This window comes from Plecotus auritus, assembly GCF_963455305.1.
Source record: "Plecotus auritus genome assembly, chromosome: 7".
Taxonomy (NCBI): domain Eukaryota; kingdom Metazoa; phylum Chordata; class Mammalia; order Chiroptera; family Vespertilionidae; genus Plecotus; species Plecotus auritus.
In genome coordinates, this window is record NC_137774.1 from 20,804,100 (window position 1) to 20,824,818 (window position 20,719).

Consider the following 20,719-nt stretch of genomic DNA (forward strand, 5'->3'; position numbering starts at 1 on the left):
CCCACTGACTTTCTACTTAAACCAACACCCACACGCTCTACCGCTGGGCAACTGGGTCTCACCGACCTCCCTGCCCCCCCCCATCCCCTACTCCCCTTCCTCAAGCTCCAGCCAGCCTGGCCTCCTGCTGGTCCCCTGAAGCACCAAGGTCTCCCACAACAGGGCCACGGGCACTTGCACATCCTAGTGCCTGGACCGGGCCTGCATGATTGCACCGCTCACTCCCTCACCTACCTCTGGCAAAACCCGCCCGACCTGTGTCCAAACTAGCACGCCCTCCCGTGCCCCGCGTCAGCCCTCCTCGCGACACCTGGCTGACCTGGCACAGTTGACCATCCTTTGCTGGCAGGGCTGTCTCTGTTCCGTGCTGTATCTCCGGCTCAGGTATCTTCTGAGTGAGTTGGGGGTCGGGGGGCGGTCCCGCCTCTGGGGGTTTCAGAGCCCAGGCTCCCAAGGACAAGTGTGCGCTTCCCCGGAGCTCAGAGGCCGCCCTGGGAGGTGGGTGGTGCGGAGCCCCGCCCAGGGCTGGCCCGGGCACCTCAAATGCTCCCCTGGGAGCCACAGCCCTGAAATATCAGGAACAGCCGACACGTATGGGGCACTTACTGCAGGAGCTCGGGCTCCAGGCGCTAACTGCTTTGCACAGACGGCCTCACTTAATCTTCCAACGCCCTTAACAGCCCTCGGAGGTGAGTCCTGTTCTCCCAGTTACACCTGTTGAAAGTTAAGTTGCCCGAGCTTCCCCCCCACCTCTCTCTCTCTCTCTCTCTCTCTCTCTCTCTCACACACACACACACACACACACACACACACACCCTACACACACACACCTCACACCTCCCCAGGAACAGAGAGAAAAGGGGGAGCAGGCCCCAAAAGGCAAGATCCCGGAAGAAGAGACCAGAATGAGGGTGTCCCTGTGGGGCCCAGAGGTAGAAGCAAGATGGTGTACTGCAGAAATAACGAACGATGCCAGCTCAAGAATGCCATTTATCTCGTAAGCGATATGAGGAACAAGGCCCACGACAGGACAAGGCAGGAACCCCTCTCTCAAGCCTCTTACAGGTGTTTTATTTGTGTGCTTTTCTTTTTTCCTTTTTCTTTTTTGACAATAACGGCACATTTTAAAAACTACAAAAAAAGGACCATGCCTTTGAGTCCATGTTCACATTGTCCCTCGCTGTGGCACCGGGACTGGCCGTACACTCCGCTGTGGGGTGGGGTTCGGCCTCTTGGAAAGGCACTGTGTGGGCTCCCTGCATGGGCCACTCCAGGAGCAAGGGTGCTGTTCTTCTGGGCCCCACGAGAGGGCGCCCTGGAGCCATCCCAGGCTCCGCCAACCCCTCCTCTCTCTCCAAACCAGAGCCAGGAGTTGGAAACATTAGAGGAACTTACTAGTATTTTGGTCCCCACGGGGGACTCTTCAGGGACTTTACAGAGCCCTCCCCCAACCGGCAGGAGATGACAGCCCAGCCTAGCCCAGTTGCCCCAGGAGGTTGAGCATCTCTCCCTGCTCCTGTCTCCAGTCCAGCTGACACCACAGTGGAGCCCTGGTCCTCAGGCCAGACCCAGGCCACCCCTGCCACACCCCAAGGCCACCCCAGCAGGCACAGGAGTGATGGATGCTCAGATCCCTCAAACTGACCCCCACTAAGAGCAAGAAGACTCCCCAAACCCCAGGACTCTGGCTCAGAAGGAAGGGCTGGGTGAGAAGCAGGGAGAAGGACCGGGGCAAGGGGCTCAGAGCTGAGGCTGCCAGGTGGGAAGGAAAGAAGCGACAGAGGCTGGCTGAGGGCTCAGCGGTGGCTCCTCAGGCTCTGCAATGCGAGGGCTCTGGGGCTTGGTCAGCAGGCCCAGCAGGGAGAGGGGGGTGCTGGGAATAAAGAGGCTTCCATCCTGACTCTGGTTACCATGGAGGCACAAGCCCAGGTGATAAGACCTTAGACCTTAGGACCCCAAAAAAGGGAGACACCACGTGCACTCAGCCAGGTCTCAGCCCAGCCCTCATGGGAGGGAGGGACCCCACCAGCCCAGGCTCTGCCCAGCCCCAGCCCCAGCCCCCAACAGCAGCTCCCGAGAACATCCCTCCAGAGGCCATCTGCCCTGGTAGCTGGTGGGGGGCGGCCCAGCTAACCCAGCTCCTCCTGCCCGGGGCCTGCCCACACCCTTGGCTCTACTCCTGCTGCTCGTTCATTTCCATGTCAGACACCAGAATGTTCTTCTCAGTGGCCTCGCCAGGGCCAGAGGCGCTGCTGCGGCTGTAGCGGGCACCCTCAAAGGCCCCACGCTCCACACTCTGTCGCCTCCGGTAGAGGATGAGGGCCGCGGTCACCAGGGCCAGGAGCAGCAGCACTGCCATCAGCACCACCACTAGGGCCGCCGGGTTCTCTGGGAGCGCTGCTGTGGCAAGACAGACACCCACTGGGTCAAGAAGCACCACCACTGGCGCCACTGGCGGGCAGCCCTGCCCCACCGCCAGCCGCCCGGATCGAGGGGAAGAGGAGTCTCAGCCCTGCCTTCCACTCACCTGATGGGGCGAAGCTGCTCTCCTGGGCTGCGGGGAAGAGGGAGGGCCCGTTAAGAGAAGTGGTAGTAGTCAGAAGAAGAAACAGACAGATAGAGCCCCGCTGAGTGCCCGACACTTTATTAGCTCATTTAATCTTGTAGGTTCTGCTATTATCCCCATTTTACATAAGAGGAAACTGAGGCCACAGCATTTAAGTAACTTGCCCAAGGTCTCAGAGTCGGTCAGTGGTCTGCCCGGGGCTTGAACCCTGTCCATGCCCTTAACCACTACAAAATGACGGGTTTGCTGTCCAGCTTGGAAATTTGTGGAAGAGCCAGTCCTTCCTACAGACCAGTTTACCCCAGGGGACGGTCCCAGCGGCCCCAGGCCTGTCTGTTCATGCCTTCCCCTGCACTGTGCTCTCCTGCAAAAAGAGAAGTGGCCCCTGACCCCACCTCTGCCAGTTTCGAGGGGGTGAGAGGAAGTTGAGCTGCGTGCCTGCCAGGGTGCTTACCTCGAGGGAGCTTGCAGACAACGCCCATGGTGATGTTGGTGCAGGCGCCAGGCCGCCACTGCCCGCTGCTGCTCTGGATCCAGTAGCAGCTGTTGTGGCTCAGCATGCTGGGGCCCAGGCCGGGGGGCCCCCAGTTGGAGTAGTTCACAACTGTGTTGTCCTGCCAGACCAGGGTGCCTCCTACGGGAAAGAAGGCACTGAGGGGGTGCGGGGAGGACAGACAAGGTAGAGCAGAAGCAGGTGGGAGAGAGCAAGCCTGTTCTAGTACCCATTCTCCCTCCCACAAGTCCTCACCCCCACCCAGCCCTGGTGAAGGGCATCTCCCCTACAGCCAGAGGCCTTCCCCTCCCCACCCCCGACACTGGGTACCCACCTTTAGGGTTGAAGTTCATGCCTAGCCAGGCGCCCCGACTCTGGTCCTCAGAATTCTGCAGGTGCTCCCAGACAAACACGTTCTCCATCTCATCCCGAATGGACAGGACCGTCCCACCCACTGGACACAAGCGAGGTCCACGTCAGGGCAGGTGCAGCCCCCCCGGGTAGCAGAGCCCCCCGAGGCCCCAGCCCCCTCTCTGGCAGGCTGAGTAGAGGATGGTATGGGGTCCCTGCATTCATGTGTGCACAGTAGGGAGGGGTGCATACATGTAATGGCACTATGGTCTGTCTATGGGAATGTGACGGGCACTTCTGTGTGGGGGCCTAGAAAGGGTATAGCGTGGAGACTGCGTTCATGGGGTCTGAGTGTCCACGAAAGGGGTCACCACTGGAAAGACCCATGGGCTCTAGCCTGCCCTGCCCACCTCGCTGGCAGCGCTGCAGCGCCTCCTTGTGGCCCAGCTTCAGCTCCAAGTGGAAGGAGTAACAGTGCTCCCGGAAGGGAATCCACGAAGACTCGGCCAGGTCCTGGGGACAGCTGCCGTGGTAGTTTATTCTTCGAGGAGGAGGCCCTGTGGGAGTGCAGGACTGAGGAAGTGGCCCAGAGTCCTCCCCAAACGGCCCACGTCTTACCCACTCCTCCACCCTAGCAGGTGGGCACTCACCACTGTTTACTCCGCACACAGCCCCCTGCAACTTGGTTTCACAGCTGGTCGTGCGCCAGGCCCCATCCACATCCACGTAGGCACAGCCCCCTATGTGTTGGGGCTCCCTGTCCTGCCAGCCCACATAGCTCAGTGGCTCCTCCGAGACCCAGGAGTACCGCCGGGAACCCTGGGCAGGAGGGGGCCATCAGGGTGGGAAGAAGGGGACCAGCCAAGAAGGTGGGGGCAGGGAAGGCAGGGGGTTCGGAAGGGATAGGAGGGAAATCAGGGGAGTTCGGGTAGCTGACCTCTTCACTGGCCAGCCCGATCCAGAGTGGTGTGCGCAGCCCTCGGGCGGCCTGTGTGAGGAAGGCCTGGGTGTAGGGGTCAAGCACGTGCGCCAGGCTGGTGTTGTAGCTCTCACACAGCAGGAGGGCATCATGCCAGCTCAGTGGCTTCTGCAGCAGCCGGAAGGTGCCGTTGAGGTAGGAGAGCTCAGTGCCCCGGGCAGGGGGTGATGCTGCTGGGGATGGGCTCAGCAAGGGGTCTACAGGGAAGGAGACGGGGCTCAGGCCGGGCTCTGCCTCCCTTACCCCATTCCCAGGCACGAGGCGGGGGAGCCCCAGGTATCAGGCAGAGACCAGGTCTCCACTGGGCACAGTGTTAGTCATGGTTATGATTCATGATATATTCTCGCTAATGAACCGGGGAGCAAGCTAGAGCCTTCACCTGTCCCTACCCCAGGAACCCAGGGCAGAGGAGCCATGCATGGAGCTGCAGGCGCCTCAGACAGAACCTCAGGGTGCTCGACACCACAGATGCCTGGTGTCTGGTTTTTCCTGGTCAGCCTTTCATACCCCAAACCTTCCCCGAGAGCCGCCTTTCCCTCTGACTGGCACTGGGCCTTTCTGCCCATCAGCTTCCCGAGCGATACAAGACTCTGGGGTGAGGTCGGGAACCATGCTTTATTCCTCCTGGCATGGCCCCGAGCGCCTCGCCCGGTGTTGGGGTTCGCTGGTCACACAGACCTGTGCCCTTCTGGCAGATGAAGCCGTGTGTCTCCTCCGTGCAGCTCCGGTCATCCCAGCGGCCAGTGAAGTGGGAGGAGGGGCTGTGCAGCACCACCGCACAGCTGGTCTGGGGGGAAGGAGCTGCTCAGGGGAGCCCCGGCAGCTGCCTCCACCTTGTGCCACTGCCCCCAAAAGGCACTATCAGCAAAGAGCTGGAAGAGGGGGGACCCGGGGAGTGAAGGCAGGCCAGGGCAGCGGGGCACGGGTGGGTGGCAAAGGAGAGCGGGGAGGGCTTCCTCACCGGTATGTTGCCACTGGGAGCAGGGTTAGGGCCAGAGGGCTCCCCTGGGGCCCAGTTGGCATACAGTAGAGGCTCTTGCTCCACCCACTGGAAGTCCTTCTGCGAGGCATGGAGGCCAATCCAAAGGTCAAAAGTCACATTGAACAGGCTGGCTGTGATGAATGCTACAGTCCCCCAGAAGAGAGAGTTGTGAGCGACAGGGCGGGCGCCGGCTCGCTCGGCACTAGCCATTTCTGGGGACTGTGTCAGAGGACACTGGGGGCTCCCCAGGGGCTGGCCCTACCTTGCTCTAAGGGGTTTGCAATGGTGAGCAGTTGGGCCTCTTGCTGTTCGCAGGAGAACTGTGCCTCTGACCACTTCACCCGGTCCTGGGGGTCCTGGCCCTGGATTCGGAAACACTGGGAGAGGAAGGGGAGGCATGATGTCCAGCTCCACTCCCTGTCCCACCCACCCAGAAACTCCACGAAACTCCACCAAGTACCCCTCAGCAGTAGACCCTGGGGAGGCTTTGGGGCTCTCAGAACCAGGACACTTGGGTCTCCTTGAACAAGGCTTGAGCACCCTCTGAACCTAGCACAGCAGATCATGTGCACTTGCCCACACCCTGAGGAAGTTTGAGTGGGAGGACTTCTTCAGGCCACCAACACTCCACTACCTATGAGAACAGCACCTGGGCCAAGCACTGGGAGGATGGACAGCTCCATCTCGCTTTTCGCTCAACACCTTCGGAAGTGTTGTCTGAAATCTGTTAGCTTGCCCTCTGAACATACATGATTATCTACGGGATCCTTTTACCTGTATTTTTGAATGACCTTTATGAGGCAGCAGTTTCTAACTCTTGTAATTTCATGTTTCTCTTTTCCCACCCGCCTTACTTCCTTAAGGTTAAAGGAACCCCCCGTGTGGGAAATCTTCATCAAGTGAAGACTATGTCTTCGAAACTAAATGATTGATAGTAATTTTCTGCTCAGAGGGGGTGCGATCGAGAAAGAATATATGAAAGATATATTCTGTTTCATATGAGGTGGAAGAAGCCATGAGAATAATTTTTGGAAAAACGTAACGACATGGGAAAATGCTCAAAATACAAAACTGAGGGGGGAAAAGCTGGCCACAAAACTGCGTTATTTAATATGAACTCAATTACGTGGGAAAAGGCAGGAAGGGGAGTAACAAATATTGATAGTGGTTCGCTCTGGAGAGTGTGGGTGAGTTTTATTTTCTTTCTGTATTTTCCAAAGTATTAATAATACACATGCCTTACTCTTTTTTTTTTTTTAATAGAAAAGGAATAATATTTGCTTGAGTATTCTGAGAGGAAGAGCTCCATGATACTAAGAGTCTGGCTGTACTCCAATGTATGACAAAGATTTATGGATTATATTATCTAAGGTTACCTGAGCTAATCCTCACAGTCAGGCCAAGTGGTCTTACGATATCCTGCAAAGAAGTGTGGGCTGAAGCTTGTGCTAATGACGCCAGCACAATCAACAAGGAAATGGTGACCTTCTCTTCCTGTGATAAGCTCCTTTTAGCCGCTAGTGAAAACAATGAAGGTCTAATCAGGTCTGACCGATCAGCCCAGTGTGCAAACAGAACCACTTTTAGAAAGAAATTCACACTCTAAAGCAGGCGTCCTCAAACTACGGCCCGTGGGCCACATGCGGCCCGCCGAGGACATTTATCTGGCCCGCCGGGTGCCGCTGCCTGTCCTGCTTAGCAGCCAACTCATCCCAGGCCCGCAGTGCGCATAGGAATTTGTTCATAGTTTTTTTTTAAACTATAGTCTGGCCCTCCAACAGTCTGAGGGACAGTGAACTGGCCCCTTGTTTAAAAAGTTTGAGGACCCCTGCTCTAAAGCAGTGGTTCTCAACCTTTCTAATGCCACGACCCTTAGGCGACCCTGCTAGCAGTTCTCAACCTGTGGGTCGTGACCCACAGGTTGAGAACCGCTGCTATAGAGCCTAAGACCATTGGAAAACACAGATATTTACATTACGATTCATTAACAGTAGCAAAATTACAGTTATAAAGTAGCAACGAAAATAATTTTATGGTTGGGGGTCACCACAACATGAGGAACTGTATTAAAGGGTCATGGCATTAGAAAGGTTGAGAACCACTGCTCTAAAGGGAGTATTTTGAGATTATTATGCTAAGCTAAATAAGCCAGTTAGAGAACGACAGAGGTCACATGATCTCACTCATATGTGGAATCTAATGAACAAAATAAAGTGATGAACAAAATAGGTCCAGAGACATGGAACAGGCTGACAGGTCTCAGAGGGAAGCGGAGTGGGGGAGCAGGAAGAGATTAACCAAAGAACTTCTATGCATATATGCATAGCCCACGGGCACAGACAATAGTGCCCTGAAGGCCTGCGGTGGGTGGGGGGCTGGGTGGAGGGGGACAAAAGGGAGGGATGGGGGACATTGAATTATCAACAATTTTTTTTAAAAAAGCCCAGCCGATGTGAGCATCAACCCATGAACCAGGAGGTCACGGGTTCGATTCCTGGTCAGGGCACATGCCAGGGGATGCAGGTTCGATCCCCAGTGGGGGGCGTGCAGGAGGCAGCCAGTCAGTGATTCTCTCTCATCACTGATGTTTTTATCTCTCTCTCCCTCTCCCTTCCTCTCTGAGATCAATAAAAATGTATTTAAAAAAATTTAAAACCAACAAACAAAAACGACTTGATCAGGTTTTCTGATTAGTTTATGAGGCAGATTGTTTAATAGGGGTAGAAGGACTGAAAAATGGAGAGAATTGCTTAGAAAGCCCAGGCAGTGATGGATGAACATTTTTCACTTCGATCTATTTGTCTTTGGTGAGGCAACTTTTTAATCAGCAACAACCATTAAAATCATGTTTGGAAATAATCTGAACTTCAAACAAGTCATGAATCACAAAGTGTCAGACCAAGATGTTTTTAAATGAGGAACATTCAGCCACTGTGCTCTTTATAATTATTTAAATATTAATACTGATTATGATGGATGATTTTTGAGTGAGCATAATTTTTTCATACTTCTAATACAGAAAAAGTTAAAAACTTAAAAATACTGTATTTAAATCTTTAGCTAATGCTTTATATGGTTTTGTTCTCATGCATATTTTCTTATACACTGAGTGGCCAGATTATGATGATCTCTGACCGCATAATAATCTGGCCACTCAGTGTGTGTGTGTGTGTGTGTGTGTATTAGAGGCCCAGTGCATGAATTCGTGCATGGGTGGGGGGTCCGGCTAGCCTGGCCAGGGGGAGGGGACATGGGCGGTTGGCCGGCCTGCCTGCTGGTCAAACTCCTGGTTGAGGGGACAATTAGCATATTAGCCTTTTATTATATAGGATATACACTGAGTGGCCAGATTATTATGTGTTCAGAGATCATCATAATCTGGCCACTCAGTGTATATATATTAGTCATATTAGCATGGAGGTAAACATATATATCTTTTATAGACACACACACACACATATAATGTACACACAAACTTTATGTTCAGTATTTTGTTTTCCTAATATATCAAAATGTTTAACGAGCCCTGGCCCGTGTGGCTCAGTTGGTTGGGCATCAACCTGTGCACTGAGGGGTTAATGGTTCAATTCCGAGCAAGGGCACATGCCTGGGTTGTGTGCTTGATCGCCATTGAACGTGTGTAGGAGGTAGTCGATCAATGTTTTGCTCCCACATCGATGTTTCTCTCTCTCCCTCTCTCAGTAAAAATCAATAAAAAATCTTTAATAAAAAAATAAAGTTTAACGACTGCTGATCTACAAAACTCACCAAATGATTTGGACAACCTTATCTACTGGTGGGTCAGGAGGTGCTACTACATGAGCCATTTTCCAAGGAGTTTAGCCCTGGCCGTGGGGCCCAGGAGAGGTTGGTGGGCACTGGCAAGAGGCCATGATGTTGATGTTGCCAAGGGCCAGGACTCCTGAGGCTAGGGCTTCTCATATTCACGGCCTCTCCCCTAACTCCCTTGTGTGCCCCCCCAACCTCCTACCTTGTTGAGGAACTGGCTCCAGCCAGAGGGGCAGCCCCCCCGGACCGTGGGTGGCAGGTCGAGGGGCTGTGTCTCTCTGGTTTTATTGCTGCGTTTGCAGACATAGGGCAAGGCTGTCAGGCACCTCTGGTCCCCCCAGTCCTCTGCAGAAAAGGGAGGAGAGAACAGTCAACCCCCTCAACTTAGGGCTGGCAGCACCTTCCTCTCATGCCCTGAGGAGGCTGAGCTGGGGCTCAGGTCCCTGTGCCCAACTCTGAACTCAAGTTCTCTGTGGCAGTAGAACCGTGAGGACAGGCCCTCCCCTCTCTGGTCTAGCCCTTCTTGAGTTGTGGGAACAAAGAAAATAAGAGACTGATGACCACTGACTGCACAGGCTCACTTTACTGCCCCCAACATCGACCCTCTCCTCAGCTTCCGCACCCTCTCTGCCCCACCTCGCCCTCACCTCGGCTGGCAGTCATGTACACACACTTCTTTTCCTTGCCGATGGGCCGAGGTTTGCCAGGTGCCCAGGAGATGAAGTTTATAATGGAACCATCTGTCCACCTGCAATGGCACCACTCAGGGGTGACTCCAGCACGGCCCAGGCCTCCCCTCCCCCGTATGCAAAAATGAAGGCCATGGAAGAGGGGGCGGGGAAGGACCCAAGTTTTAGGAGCTCATCTATAAGGCTGAGAAGTGGGACTACAATGCTCAGTGCAGCTGGGGACCAAAGGACCTGGTGCCTCCAGATAAGGCCCAGCCCGCCTGGGGCACTGATTTCTCTAACTGGAGGAGTCCAAGAATCCCTGAGCAGGGCTCCACGGACAACGATGTGCTGCTACCTGTGTGCTCCTGGTCCTTCACATGTAGGTGGGCCCTGCATATGAAGAGGCCCCTTCTGGCCCGTCATTATGCTCTTGCCCATGTCCTGAGGGGGCTTTATGCATGAGTGACTCCAGCTGCCATGATTTAGTGCCCAACAACGTGCTGGATGCTGTGCTAAGGACTTCACATACCTTCTTTCTAATACCTCATTATTTTCATATTCAGATGAGAACAGTGAAGCCCAGAAAGGTTAAGTCACTTGCTCGAGGTCACACAGCCATCGAGGGGCAGATCTAAATTCAGATCCAGGTCTATCCGTGTCTGTGTTGTGCAGTGTCCCTACCCCCAGCCTGGGGTCGAGGCTAGCCATCCATGCAAGTGCCCTCTCCCACACCTGCTGCCCCCTCCCCTGCCCCCCATCCACCTGCCCCCTACCTGAAGCGCCCATCGCTCTCTGAGGTGTGCAGGCCGATCCACCAGTGCTGCTCCTGGCCCCGGGAGAACTAAGGAAGCCGGGTGGGCAAGTCAGAGTTGCAGGGCCTCTTCGGCTGCCAGCCCTGCCCTTCCCCTGCCCGCCTGTGTGCCCACTTCTCCCCCTGCTCTCTTGCATGCCCACCTTCTGCAGGTTGTGTCCCAGGAAGTCCAGCTCGGCCTGGCTGTGCACGGAGGCCAGCTCAGCACGGAACCACGTACAGATGCGCTGTGCCTGAGTCCACGTAGAGTGGTGCTCGAAGAACTTGTACTCGGCCTCCTGGAAGCGCAGCCATTCCCGCCGGCCTGCAGGGGCAATGCCAGTGTGGGAGTGGTGGCCAGGCTGGAGCTGCCTGCCAGGCCTTGGAGGACAAGGTGGGTCCAGGGCAGAGCCAGGGCAGGCGGGCCTGTGAGTCCAGCAGACCCAGACCAAGGGAGCTGAGGGTGCCCTCTCTCTTGGTTAGAACCCCTAACTCTCTTCATTCTGTCCCAGCCAGACCCTACCCTGGAGGTGATGACCCTTCCCCTTTCTGGACTGCTCTGGGGTCGGGGGGACGCACAGGGGGGCCTCACCTTGAGGGCTGCCGTCAGGCTCCTGCACTTCCGAGCCTACAGGGACAAGGTAGACAGAGACGCTGCAGGAAAAGGAGACCCGCCCTTGGATCCCCGGCCTGCCGCCCTTCGCCCCATGCCCAGGCCCCCAGAGCCACCCCACTCCACCTCGAGGGATCTTGCAGATCCAATCCAGCTGCGTCTCGCACTGCAAGGCCACCCACTGCAGGGAGGCCAGGTCGAGCACTGCACAGCCCCGGATGTCGTCATCGTCGTGCCGGCTCCGGTCAAAATTGTGATAAGAGAACTGAAAACGGGAGTCAGAGTGGGAGAGGGCCCTGAGACACGAGGTGCAAGCTGCCCCCGTCCCCAGAACAGACGAACAAGAGACCTGGACTGAGCTGGGAACCCCCAACCTGGGCTGCACGCCCCCACCGGCCCTTTCCTTTACGTTCCTTCCAGCCTTACCTCTGACAAAACTCACCCATCTCCAGGACCCGTCCCCGCCCCAAAAGACCACGCCCACGACAGGCCCCGCCCATAAATAGGCCCCGCCCACCCCATCAGGCCTCCTCACCCCAATGCCATCGCTCCAGCGCCAGCTCTGGCCCCCACTGGGGTCCCGACGGTTCAGGCCGATCCAGAACCAGTGCTGCTCGTGGATCTCGGGCTCAGATTCACTTCAGCACAGCCCAGGGGTTGGGACAGAAGAGATTGGAGTGAGAGAAGTAAGTGTCAAGCAAGCCCCCTGCCCCTGGCAGCTCTAGGCTGCTTAGTCCCCAGGGCCTGGGGCCTCTCCATCTAGGCTTCACCCTCCTGGGGAAAGGGGGGCCAACAGTGGACCCCCACCCAGCTCATGGGGTGGTGGGTGGTCCGGCTGTCTTCCCTGGCTTCCCTTTGGGTGGGGTTTGCTCTGCCAACAAGACTGAAGGTTTTCGCTGGAGGGAGTTTAGGAAGTGGATGGGATGGACAGACCTGGGGCTCTGGAATCAGGTAAACCTGGATTCTAGGCCTGGTTCACCCATGGACCAGCTGGGACTCTCGATTCCAATAATTACAAGCTGTTGTTGTTCCTTGTGATTAAGCCCCTATCCCAGTGGTCGGCAAACTCATTAGTCAACAGAGCGGCAAACCACAGCTCGCGAGCCGCATGTGGCTTGCAAGCCGCAGTTTGCCGACCACTGAGCTGGGGGACCAACCCAACTTATCAGCCCACAGGGCCAATGACAGTATCTACTTCCTAGGGTTGCTGGGAGGGTTGACTGTTTAGCATGGTACCTGGTGTCTGGTGAGAAGCGATAAATATGAGCTATTATAATTACTAGTGAAATAATGTAATCATGATGTTTGCTGCGAGGAAATAGCCCTGGATCTCGGGGAGCCTGGACCCCTCTGGGTTGTCCCTGGTGCTAAGGGGGTTACAGGTGCTGTGTGTGTGCCAGAGCCCACAGGACAGAGATGAGGGCCTGGAGGGACCCCCCGGGCCAATGCTCACTTTTGTAGCCTTTCTCCTCCTGTCTCTCAGGAAAAGCTTTTTGTTGAGGAGTGTGTGTTTTTATGGAATGGTGTAGGGTGGGGGGGAAACACTCTACTTGGATCAGCCTGAACAAGGTTTTGCAGTGGAGGAGGGTGAGGGAGGGCAGTCACTTGTGTAAAAGTTTGTGAGTCTGGGGAGGCGGGTGTTGCAGGCACTGTGACACTGGTGGGCAACACCAGGCCCCCGATTCCAGGGAAACCAGGGCCCCTTGAGGGGGACAGACGGTCCTGGCACTAGTAGCAGATACACGGGTCACTCCAAGCCCTCACACAGGCCTCATTGGAGTAGCCTTCACCCTGTCTTGCAAAACCAGAGTCACACACACACGCATGCAGGCCACCACCCCAGGCTCAGTACCCGAAGATCTTGTTGAGCATGTTGGCCACAAAGTGCTCCTCCTCATAGCTGGCCAGGCTCAGCAGCTGGGCCCCCAACTCCTGGCAGGCGCCCTGGGCCTGGACCCATCTCTTCTTGTCCTGCAGCCGCTCTGAGCTGAACACCTGCAGGAGCAGAGTTCAGCTGTCCAAGCTGTCCCCGCTGTCCCGCCTCCCCAGGGGACACCTGCCCTCCCATGGCAGCAGTGGGGAGGGGGCTGGGGCTCACTGGAAGGGTTCCAGGCTAGTTTTGACAAACCTCATCAGAGAACAAGCCCCAGACAGAGGCAGCTCCTGGAAAATGTCCCTGCCCAGTCCCCCTAACCAGAAGAGAGATCTGGGCTCCCACCCCAGCAGAGCTACAATTTGCTATGGGCAAGTCCCTTCACTTCCCTGGACTTCAGATAAAAGACCATGGACTACATCAGTGGCTCCGAAAACCATGGGGTTTAAAAATACAAACTATCAGGCCCCACCCCTACCTAGTGAATCCCCATTTCTATAGAGGCAGCCTGAAGGTTTTATTTATTTATTTATTTATTTATTTATTTATTTATTTATTTTTTAAAATATATTTTATTGATTTTTTACAGAGAGGAAAGGGAGAGGATAGATAGCTAGAAACATTGATGAGAGAGATACATCGATCAGCTGCCTCCTGCACACCCCCCACTGGGGATGTGCCCGCAACCAAGGTACATGCCCTTGACCGGAATCAAACCCGGGACCCTTCAGTCCGCAGGCCGACGCTCTATCCACTGAGCCAAACCGGTTCCGGCCAGCCTGAAGGTTTTATTTTATTTAAAAAAAAAACAAACAAAAAAAAAAACTAAAGGCCCGGTGCATGAAATTCGTGCACTGGGGGAGGCGGGGGAGGGTCCCTCAGCCCGAATTGTGAGAGGGTGCAGGCCAGGCCAAGGGACCCCTCTGGTGCACAATTGGGGCTGGGGAGGGATTCAGGAGGTTGGCCAGCCAAGGAGGGACCGAGGGAGGGCTCCAGGGCGTGTCTGGCCCATCTCACTCAGTCCCGATCAGCCGGACCCCAGCAGCAAGCTAACCTACTGGTCAGAGCATCTGCCCCCTGGTGGTCAGTGCACGTCATAGCGAACCTTAGCATATCATTAGCATATTATGCTTTGATTGGTTGAACGGCTGACTAGACGACCGGACACAGCATATTGGGCTTTTAGTATATAGGATTTTTTTTTTGTTAATCCTCCCCTGAGGATATTTTTCCCACTGAAACTCTGGTAAGTGCCCTTGACCTGGACTCAAACTCACGACCCTTCAGTGTTCGGGCCAACAGCCCTGAGCAACACCAGCCGGGGCTGAAGATTTCTATTTGTCAAACTCTCTAGCCTGGCCACTCTGGAAACCTCTGAAACCAATGATGTGTATGGTTTCATCAATTCCTCAAATGTTTACTGAGCACCTACGTGCCAGGTCTCAGATTCCACCGACGGGAGCTCCACCAGAAATGCTCTCTCTCTGTAGTCCGATATGGGGAAAAGTGCTTTCGGAGCTACTGTATGGATCGTGGCTGGGTCCCACTGGGAACCCACCCCTTTGCTCTTCCTTCTCTCCCTCCCCTCATGCCTAAGGGCTACCTACCTTGTAGCAGTGCCGAAGTTTGGGGTCTGAGGCCCAGCCCTGGGGACAGGAACCAGTGAGGCTGGGTGTGGGGTCTGGCCCAGGCAGCTCAGGCGTCACTGGCGTGCCCAGGCTCTGCCGGCAGATGTAACGAGCCCAGAACATGGTGCAGTTCTTCACCTCCCACAGCCCCATGGCGCTGCCCGTGGCCAGGGCCACGCAGCCCCCGCGGCTGTACCCTAAAGGAGAGAGAAGGGACACCTTTATGCTGAGGAGGAGCCATGCCTCGGTGCTCCCTCATCCCTGTGGGACACCACCCCCAGCGTGGCCCTCTCTGCGGGGATAGAGTCGGTGAGGTTGGGGCCCAGGTGGAAAGGAAGGGAGGTAACGTCCTAACTCTGTGTTTACTCCCGTGAGCTCTTAGGCAAGTTGCTTAACCTCTCTGAACTTGTCTCATCATCTACCTCAGCAGGTTATTCAAAGGGTTAAAAAAAGATAATGAGTGTGAAATGATAATAATAATAGCAAGCACTTACATCGTGCTCACTATTCTAAGTGCTTTACATATACAAACCGTTGAAGCCTCACCTCAATCCTATGAGGAAAGTTACCAGTATCTCCATTTCCCAGGTAAGGAAACAGAGGCTCAAAGATGTGCAGCTAATAAACAGCAGAATGGGGGTCCGAGACAGGTGGTTTGGCTGCAGACCCCGTTCTCCTAACAGCTTCCCCGCACTGCGTGAAGGATCAGTTCACTGGGAAGCCCTGGTCTTGGTCCTGGCAGGACAGGTCCCCCTCGGAAGGCAGAGCAAGAGGCTGGCTGAGTGCCGTGGAGGAGGGGCTCACCAGGCTGGTCCCGGTTCCAGTGGGTGTACACGACCTCGTCCCCACTGAGCCAGCGGAAGGAGCCGGTGCTGTTGAGGTCCTGCAGGGCGGTCCAGAAGTACTCGCCATCCCAGTTGTAGATGAGGCTGCTGACAAAGGCCTGCTCGAACCTGCGGTGAAGAGGCTGGTCAAGGGGTCACGCCTGGGCTCTCCCTCCACTCCCTGGACCCCAAGCCAGGTGCCCTGCTCCTGGAGCTAAGGTGCTGTGTCCGACTAGTAACTCCGTTAGGGAAGTGGGGGTCCCTGGGGGCCCTGCAGCTGACACACAGCAACCCAGCTGCCCTCTGCGCCTGGCTGAGAAGAAAGTAGAGAAAAATCAGACACAGCCAAGGCCTCTCTTGGGCATCAAGCCCACACCTATACCACCCCACAATGGAGTTGCTTAAGAACCAGGAGTCTTTCTTGTGACAATGTTAGAAAAAGGTCCTGGAGCCAGTCGGGGCTCAAAGGACTCAGGTCCTCCTGTGCTCAATGACAGGACGCCACCCTGTTGGATGGAGGAGCCACATTAGGCCAAGACACAGGTGCAGGCTGGTCTGGGCACCCACCCCCTCCTGTACCTGTTGGTGATGGTGACCAGCTGAGCGCCCTGGTCAGTGCACAGGCGCCGGGCCTCACTGTAGGTCACTTGGTCCTCTCCTAGCCAGTAGCAGGATGGGCTGTGCCACTTCCAACCCTGGCTCGAGAGAGTGGGCAAAAGAGGGGTGTCTGTGGGGAGGACACTCATCTCTTACCCATAAATCCTGGGGCGGGGGGATACCAGTGGCATCACGGAATGTGCCGTAGGCTGGGGCACAGGACAGAGGGACTTGTCTGACAACAGAGACGGCCCTTGCTGTGCTGTATGCTGTACTGTCACGCCACACTCCCCCTCCTACCATTATCCACAACTGTCAGACCAGGGGAGGAAGCATGGTCCAAGGATGGCTGATGGGAGACAGCCCGTGACCCGCTGTGGCCTGGCGCAGAAAGATAAGTGGCCCATCAGACTTCTCTCGAACGTGTAAACCAAGAAAAGCAGTGGGAAAATTGCCAGTTGGCTGAGAAACCAGAGCCAAAAAGCTGGGAGAGCGGCCAGGACATGGAGGGGGCTGGGTGATCCTCAGGGGCCTGGAAAAGCTGGAGTACGTGGAGGCTGTGACTGGCCGGGGGGTGGGAGGGGAGACAGACCCTCAGCAAGGGGTAGCAGAGCAATGGAAGAAAGACCACGGCTCCTGAGTAGATGCCCCCCTGGTCCCCACAATCCACAGACCCCTCTCCCCTTGAGCCACCCTGAGGGGCTCTCTGCTCCTGCCTTTCAGATGAGGAACTGAGGCTCAGAGAAATTAAGTGACTTGATGTTGTACAGACAGTACAGGTAAAGCCCGGACTTGAACCCATTCCACAGGGGCTGGCCTGTCCTCACCATAGCCCTGCTCCTGCTAAGATGACTCCAGATGCCTGCCAGGGCCTTTGCCGCCAGCAGGCCTTGAAGTGGGAAGCCTGGGGGTGGGCTCGAGGTTAGGAGAGAGATGCGGCCCTCTGGGCAGGAGCCAGGGCAGAAGAGAACCTGGTGTGTGTGGATGTGCGTGTGCTCACTGTACGCATGTGTATGTATTGGGGCGGGGCGGGGGGGGGGGGGGCGGAGAATCCCATATGCCCAGGGCTGTGCTAAGACCCCTGGCTCTCTCAGAGTGCTAGCCATGGCTAATTAGCCCAACACATACACTCTAGGCTGGCCCTGGTGCAGGGCAGTTAGTAGTAATTCCTCTTCCCCCACCTTCACCTCACCCAGGCCAGGCCAGAGCCCCTAGACCAGGGGTGGGCAAACTTTTTGACTCGAGGGCCACAATGGGTTCTTAAACTGGACCGGAGGGCCGGAACAAAAGCATGGATGGAGTGTTTGTGTGAACTAATATAAATTCAAAGTAAAGGAGCGGAGGGGAGAGCAAGAGAACCGGATAGAACAGCCGGATCCGGCCCGCGGGCCGTAGTTTGCTCAAGGCTGCCCTAGACCATTCCCCGACCATGCTGGTCCCCCAGGCTCTCCAGCCGGGCCTGTCTGTTCTCTCCCGCCTCCCCACAGGAGGTCATGCCTGTTGGTGCTTCCTGTCCCACCCCTGGGGAAGAGTTTGGGTGCAGGTGGGGTGTGGTAACAGGGCTTAACCCGAAGGAAAACAAAGAACCACACTGACAAAGGGCTGGTAGGACTGTGGCCTTAGCACAGTGGTCGGCAAACTGCGGCTCGCGAGCTGCGGTTTGCCGCTCTGTTGACTAATGAGTTTGCTGACCACTGCCTTAGCAGATGGGGATGTCAGGGCCAAAACACCACAGAGTGTCCTTTCTGAGCAACCTCCCCACAAATATCTACACCACTTACACCCCTGCTCGGCTGGGGGCTGGGGTGGGCCCTGGGAGCTGGAGGTGGGAGATGGGTTGATCACCCATGCTCACACTCATTCTTACACTCACTCCCGCACTCACTTATTCCCCTCCCTCCCTGAACATCTGGAAGCCCCTGGGGCTTGGAGCACAAGGAGGGAGACCCCACAGTGGCCTCCTTCCTCCAGAGACAGACAGACAGGCACCCACTATGTCAGATGGTGTGATGCGTGCCAGCAAAGGCAGGGTGCTCAGAGGACACGGGCTCACCCCGGCAGCCTCCACTCAGGTGAAGACTGGCCATGCCCAGCCGGTGTGGCTCAGTGGTTGAAGTTCGACCTATGAACCAGGAGGTCACTGTTTTAATTCCCGGTCAGGGCACATGCCCAGGTTGTGGGCTCAATCCCCAATAGGGAGTATGCAGGAGGCAGCCGATGGATGTTTCTCTCTCATCCATGATTCTATCTCTCTATCCCTCTCCCTTCCCCTCTCTCTAGAATCAATAAACATTAAAAAATAAAAAATAAATTTTAAAAAAGCATGGACCAAAACTTTCAGACTAGGGGTACCTACTGCCACCTCCTGTTCTCTGGAAAGTGGCTTCCTCATGGAGAAGAGGTTCAGGAATGTGGGTGGGAAGTTCTGCTTCCTCCCCACAGCCCCGCCCCACCCAACACCATTCCTTCTGGTGAGCCGGCAGTTTGGAGAGCGGGAAGCAGAGTGTGCCAAGGAAGGGAGGACTCAGTGGGAGGCTGCAGGATTTCCATCCCCCCTTCTCCTGGGAGCCCCTCTGGCCGGCCACCAGGACCCAGATCCAGAAGCACCCTCACCTTCCGGCAGCCGTGGTCCTCCTCGGTGGTCTCCTGGCTCAGCTGGCCCGCTTTCTTGCAGATGGACGGCAAGGACTGGTTACAGGGACTGTCATTCCAGCGACCTTCCTGGGGACGCAGGATGAGAGGAGTCTCAGCCCTCCTCCCCCAAATCTCCCAAACCCTTCACAAACCAGGTTTCTAGACCTGACCCTGCCTCTGCTTGCTGTGTGATTCTGAGCAAGAGGCTTGACCTCTCTGTATTCCAGGCTCTAAAACGGGGAAAGTAGGATTCGTTGGGTAAGCCTCACGGGGCGGATGAGAGCATACAGAGTTGATGTGCAACTGCCTGACAACACTGACAAGCATTGTCGAAATGTGAAGAGGCACTCCTTTAGACTACTTATAGCCCATTTCACAAACACTGGCTGAGACTGTTAGTGTAACGGATGGCAGGACGGACGGATGAGATTCCCAGTTCTGCACGGTGTCCAGCCGTACCTGCAGAGCCAGGTTGAGCAGACTGTGCACTAAACAGGAATTCAGTCCTCAGCCCCTCCTAAACCCTCTGCCCTCCTCGGTCCTCAGCCGCCCCACGGGTTGCGTGTCTGCCTTCAGCTCCATCCTAAGGGCAGAGGTGCCAGTCACCAGGGGAATGCCTGGCATGTAGCAGACTCTCAACAAGTAACTGTTTATAAATGTTTTAAAAATACATTTTTATTGATTTCAGAGAGGAAGGGAGAGGGAGAGATATAAACATCAACGATGAGAATCATTGATCCGCTGCCTCCTGCAAGACCCCCATTGGGAATCAAGTCTGCAACCTGGGCATGTGCCCTGACCAGGAATCGAACTGTGACCTCCTGGTTCATAGGTCAATGCTCAATCAACCACTGAGCCACACCAGCCAGGCATGTTTATAAATTTTAAAATAGCACCCTCTAGTCCTGGCCAGTGTTGCTCAATGGTTAGAGCGACAGCCCGCATACTGAAAGGCCTCGGGTTCAATTCCCAGTCAAAGACACATATCTGGGTTTTGGGTTTGCTCCCACCCTTGGTTGGTATGTGTTCAGGAGGCAACCAGTCAATGTGTCTCTCACATCGATGTGTTTTTTTTTCTCTCTCCCTCCCTCCCTCCCCTCCCTTCCTCCCTCCCAACTCTCTCTGAAAAGCAATGGTTTGTGGTATCTCACCAGAGAGTGTCCTATCTGTCCCTGGAGTGGGTAGTCTATCTCTATGGCATTGTCCCTTTTTAAAGGGTCTCTTATCTCTGCTTGAAGCCTTGCATCAATCCCTCCATCTGCCCATTCCGCCTCTGAGTCAACGCCATGGCAAACAGTCATCACCCACTACGTTCATGAGGGGATGGGACCCTGCACAGAGCATCCTGGCCTGTGGAGCATGTCCACGTGATGTGGCCTCTGATGCCACCTGCCGGTGAGAACAGCAGCATCCTAAGGTTTCATGAGAATTAACTCCTTTAACCCTCCCAATGACCCCCTGAGGTTGGCACCATCCGTGTTCCATTGACAGATGAGGAAACCGAGGTACACAGAGGTTAAGTAACTTGCCCAAAGTGACCCAGCCAGTTGGGGGAAGAAGAGGGGGGTCAAACACTGGCGATCTTCCACGTGGAAGGGTTGGTGGGGAAGATGGGGCTTCTGAGAGGTCATGGGGTGGGGTTCCAGGCAGGTACCAATAGGACTGGGGTAGCACCAGAAGGCTGGTGTGTATTTGGGGCCCTGTGGTAGGGAGAAGGGGTTCTCACCGGCCCCCAAATGGTGACACAGTCCTCCAGGCTGTCCCGGAAGTTGTTAGGCTCAAAGGGGTGCCAATGGGTGAAGCTCACAATGCTCCCATCGGACCACTCAAAATTCATCTGCAGTTTCAAATCGTTGAGGCCAATCCACAGCTCCTCCACCTCTGGGGGTGCAGCCGGCGGGAGGAGAGAGAGGACATGAGAGGTCAGCC

At 55.6% G+C, this 20,719-nt stretch overlaps 1 protein-coding gene across 2 annotated transcripts in view; it reads right to left on the minus strand.

The window, feature by feature from the left end:
- Positions 1-971: 971 nt before the first annotated feature.
- MRC2 (mannose receptor C-type 2) overlaps positions 972-20,719 on the minus strand; it is a 58,976-nt gene continuing 39,228 nt past the window's right edge. Inside the window, exons 8-30 of one of the 2 annotated variants that reach the window (XM_080680899.1) lie at positions 20,517-20,671; positions 18,770-18,877; positions 16,139-16,254; positions 15,540-15,688; positions 14,715-14,932; positions 13,087-13,229; positions 11,770-11,872; positions 11,361-11,499; positions 11,214-11,249; positions 10,786-10,946; positions 10,605-10,672; positions 9,808-9,908; positions 9,363-9,505; positions 5,634-5,748; positions 5,351-5,514; positions 5,068-5,176; positions 4,348-4,586; positions 4,061-4,229; positions 3,821-3,967; positions 3,394-3,513; positions 3,021-3,200; positions 2,528-2,554; positions 972-2,400 (exon numbers count right to left, since the gene is read on the minus strand). In XM_080680899.1, the coding sequence (XP_080537025.1) occupies positions 2,174-2,400; positions 2,528-2,554; positions 3,021-3,200; positions 3,394-3,513; positions 3,821-3,967; positions 4,061-4,229; positions 4,348-4,586; positions 5,068-5,176; positions 5,351-5,514; positions 5,634-5,748; positions 9,363-9,505; positions 9,808-9,908; positions 10,605-10,672; positions 10,786-10,946; positions 11,214-11,249; positions 11,361-11,499; positions 11,770-11,872; positions 13,087-13,229; positions 14,715-14,932; positions 15,540-15,688; positions 16,139-16,254; positions 18,770-18,877; positions 20,517-20,671 (3,137 nt within the window). In that variant the 3' untranslated portion in view covers positions 972-2,173. The remainder of the gene's footprint in view (positions 2,401-2,527; positions 2,555-3,020; positions 3,201-3,393; positions 3,514-3,820; positions 3,968-4,060; positions 4,230-4,347; positions 4,587-5,067; positions 5,177-5,350; positions 5,515-5,633; positions 5,749-9,362; positions 9,506-9,807; positions 9,909-10,604; positions 10,673-10,785; positions 10,947-11,213; positions 11,250-11,360; positions 11,500-11,769; positions 11,873-13,086; positions 13,230-14,714; positions 14,933-15,539; positions 15,689-16,138; positions 16,255-18,769; positions 18,878-20,516; positions 20,672-20,719) is intronic. The other variant, XM_080680900.1, reaches the window with a different exon arrangement.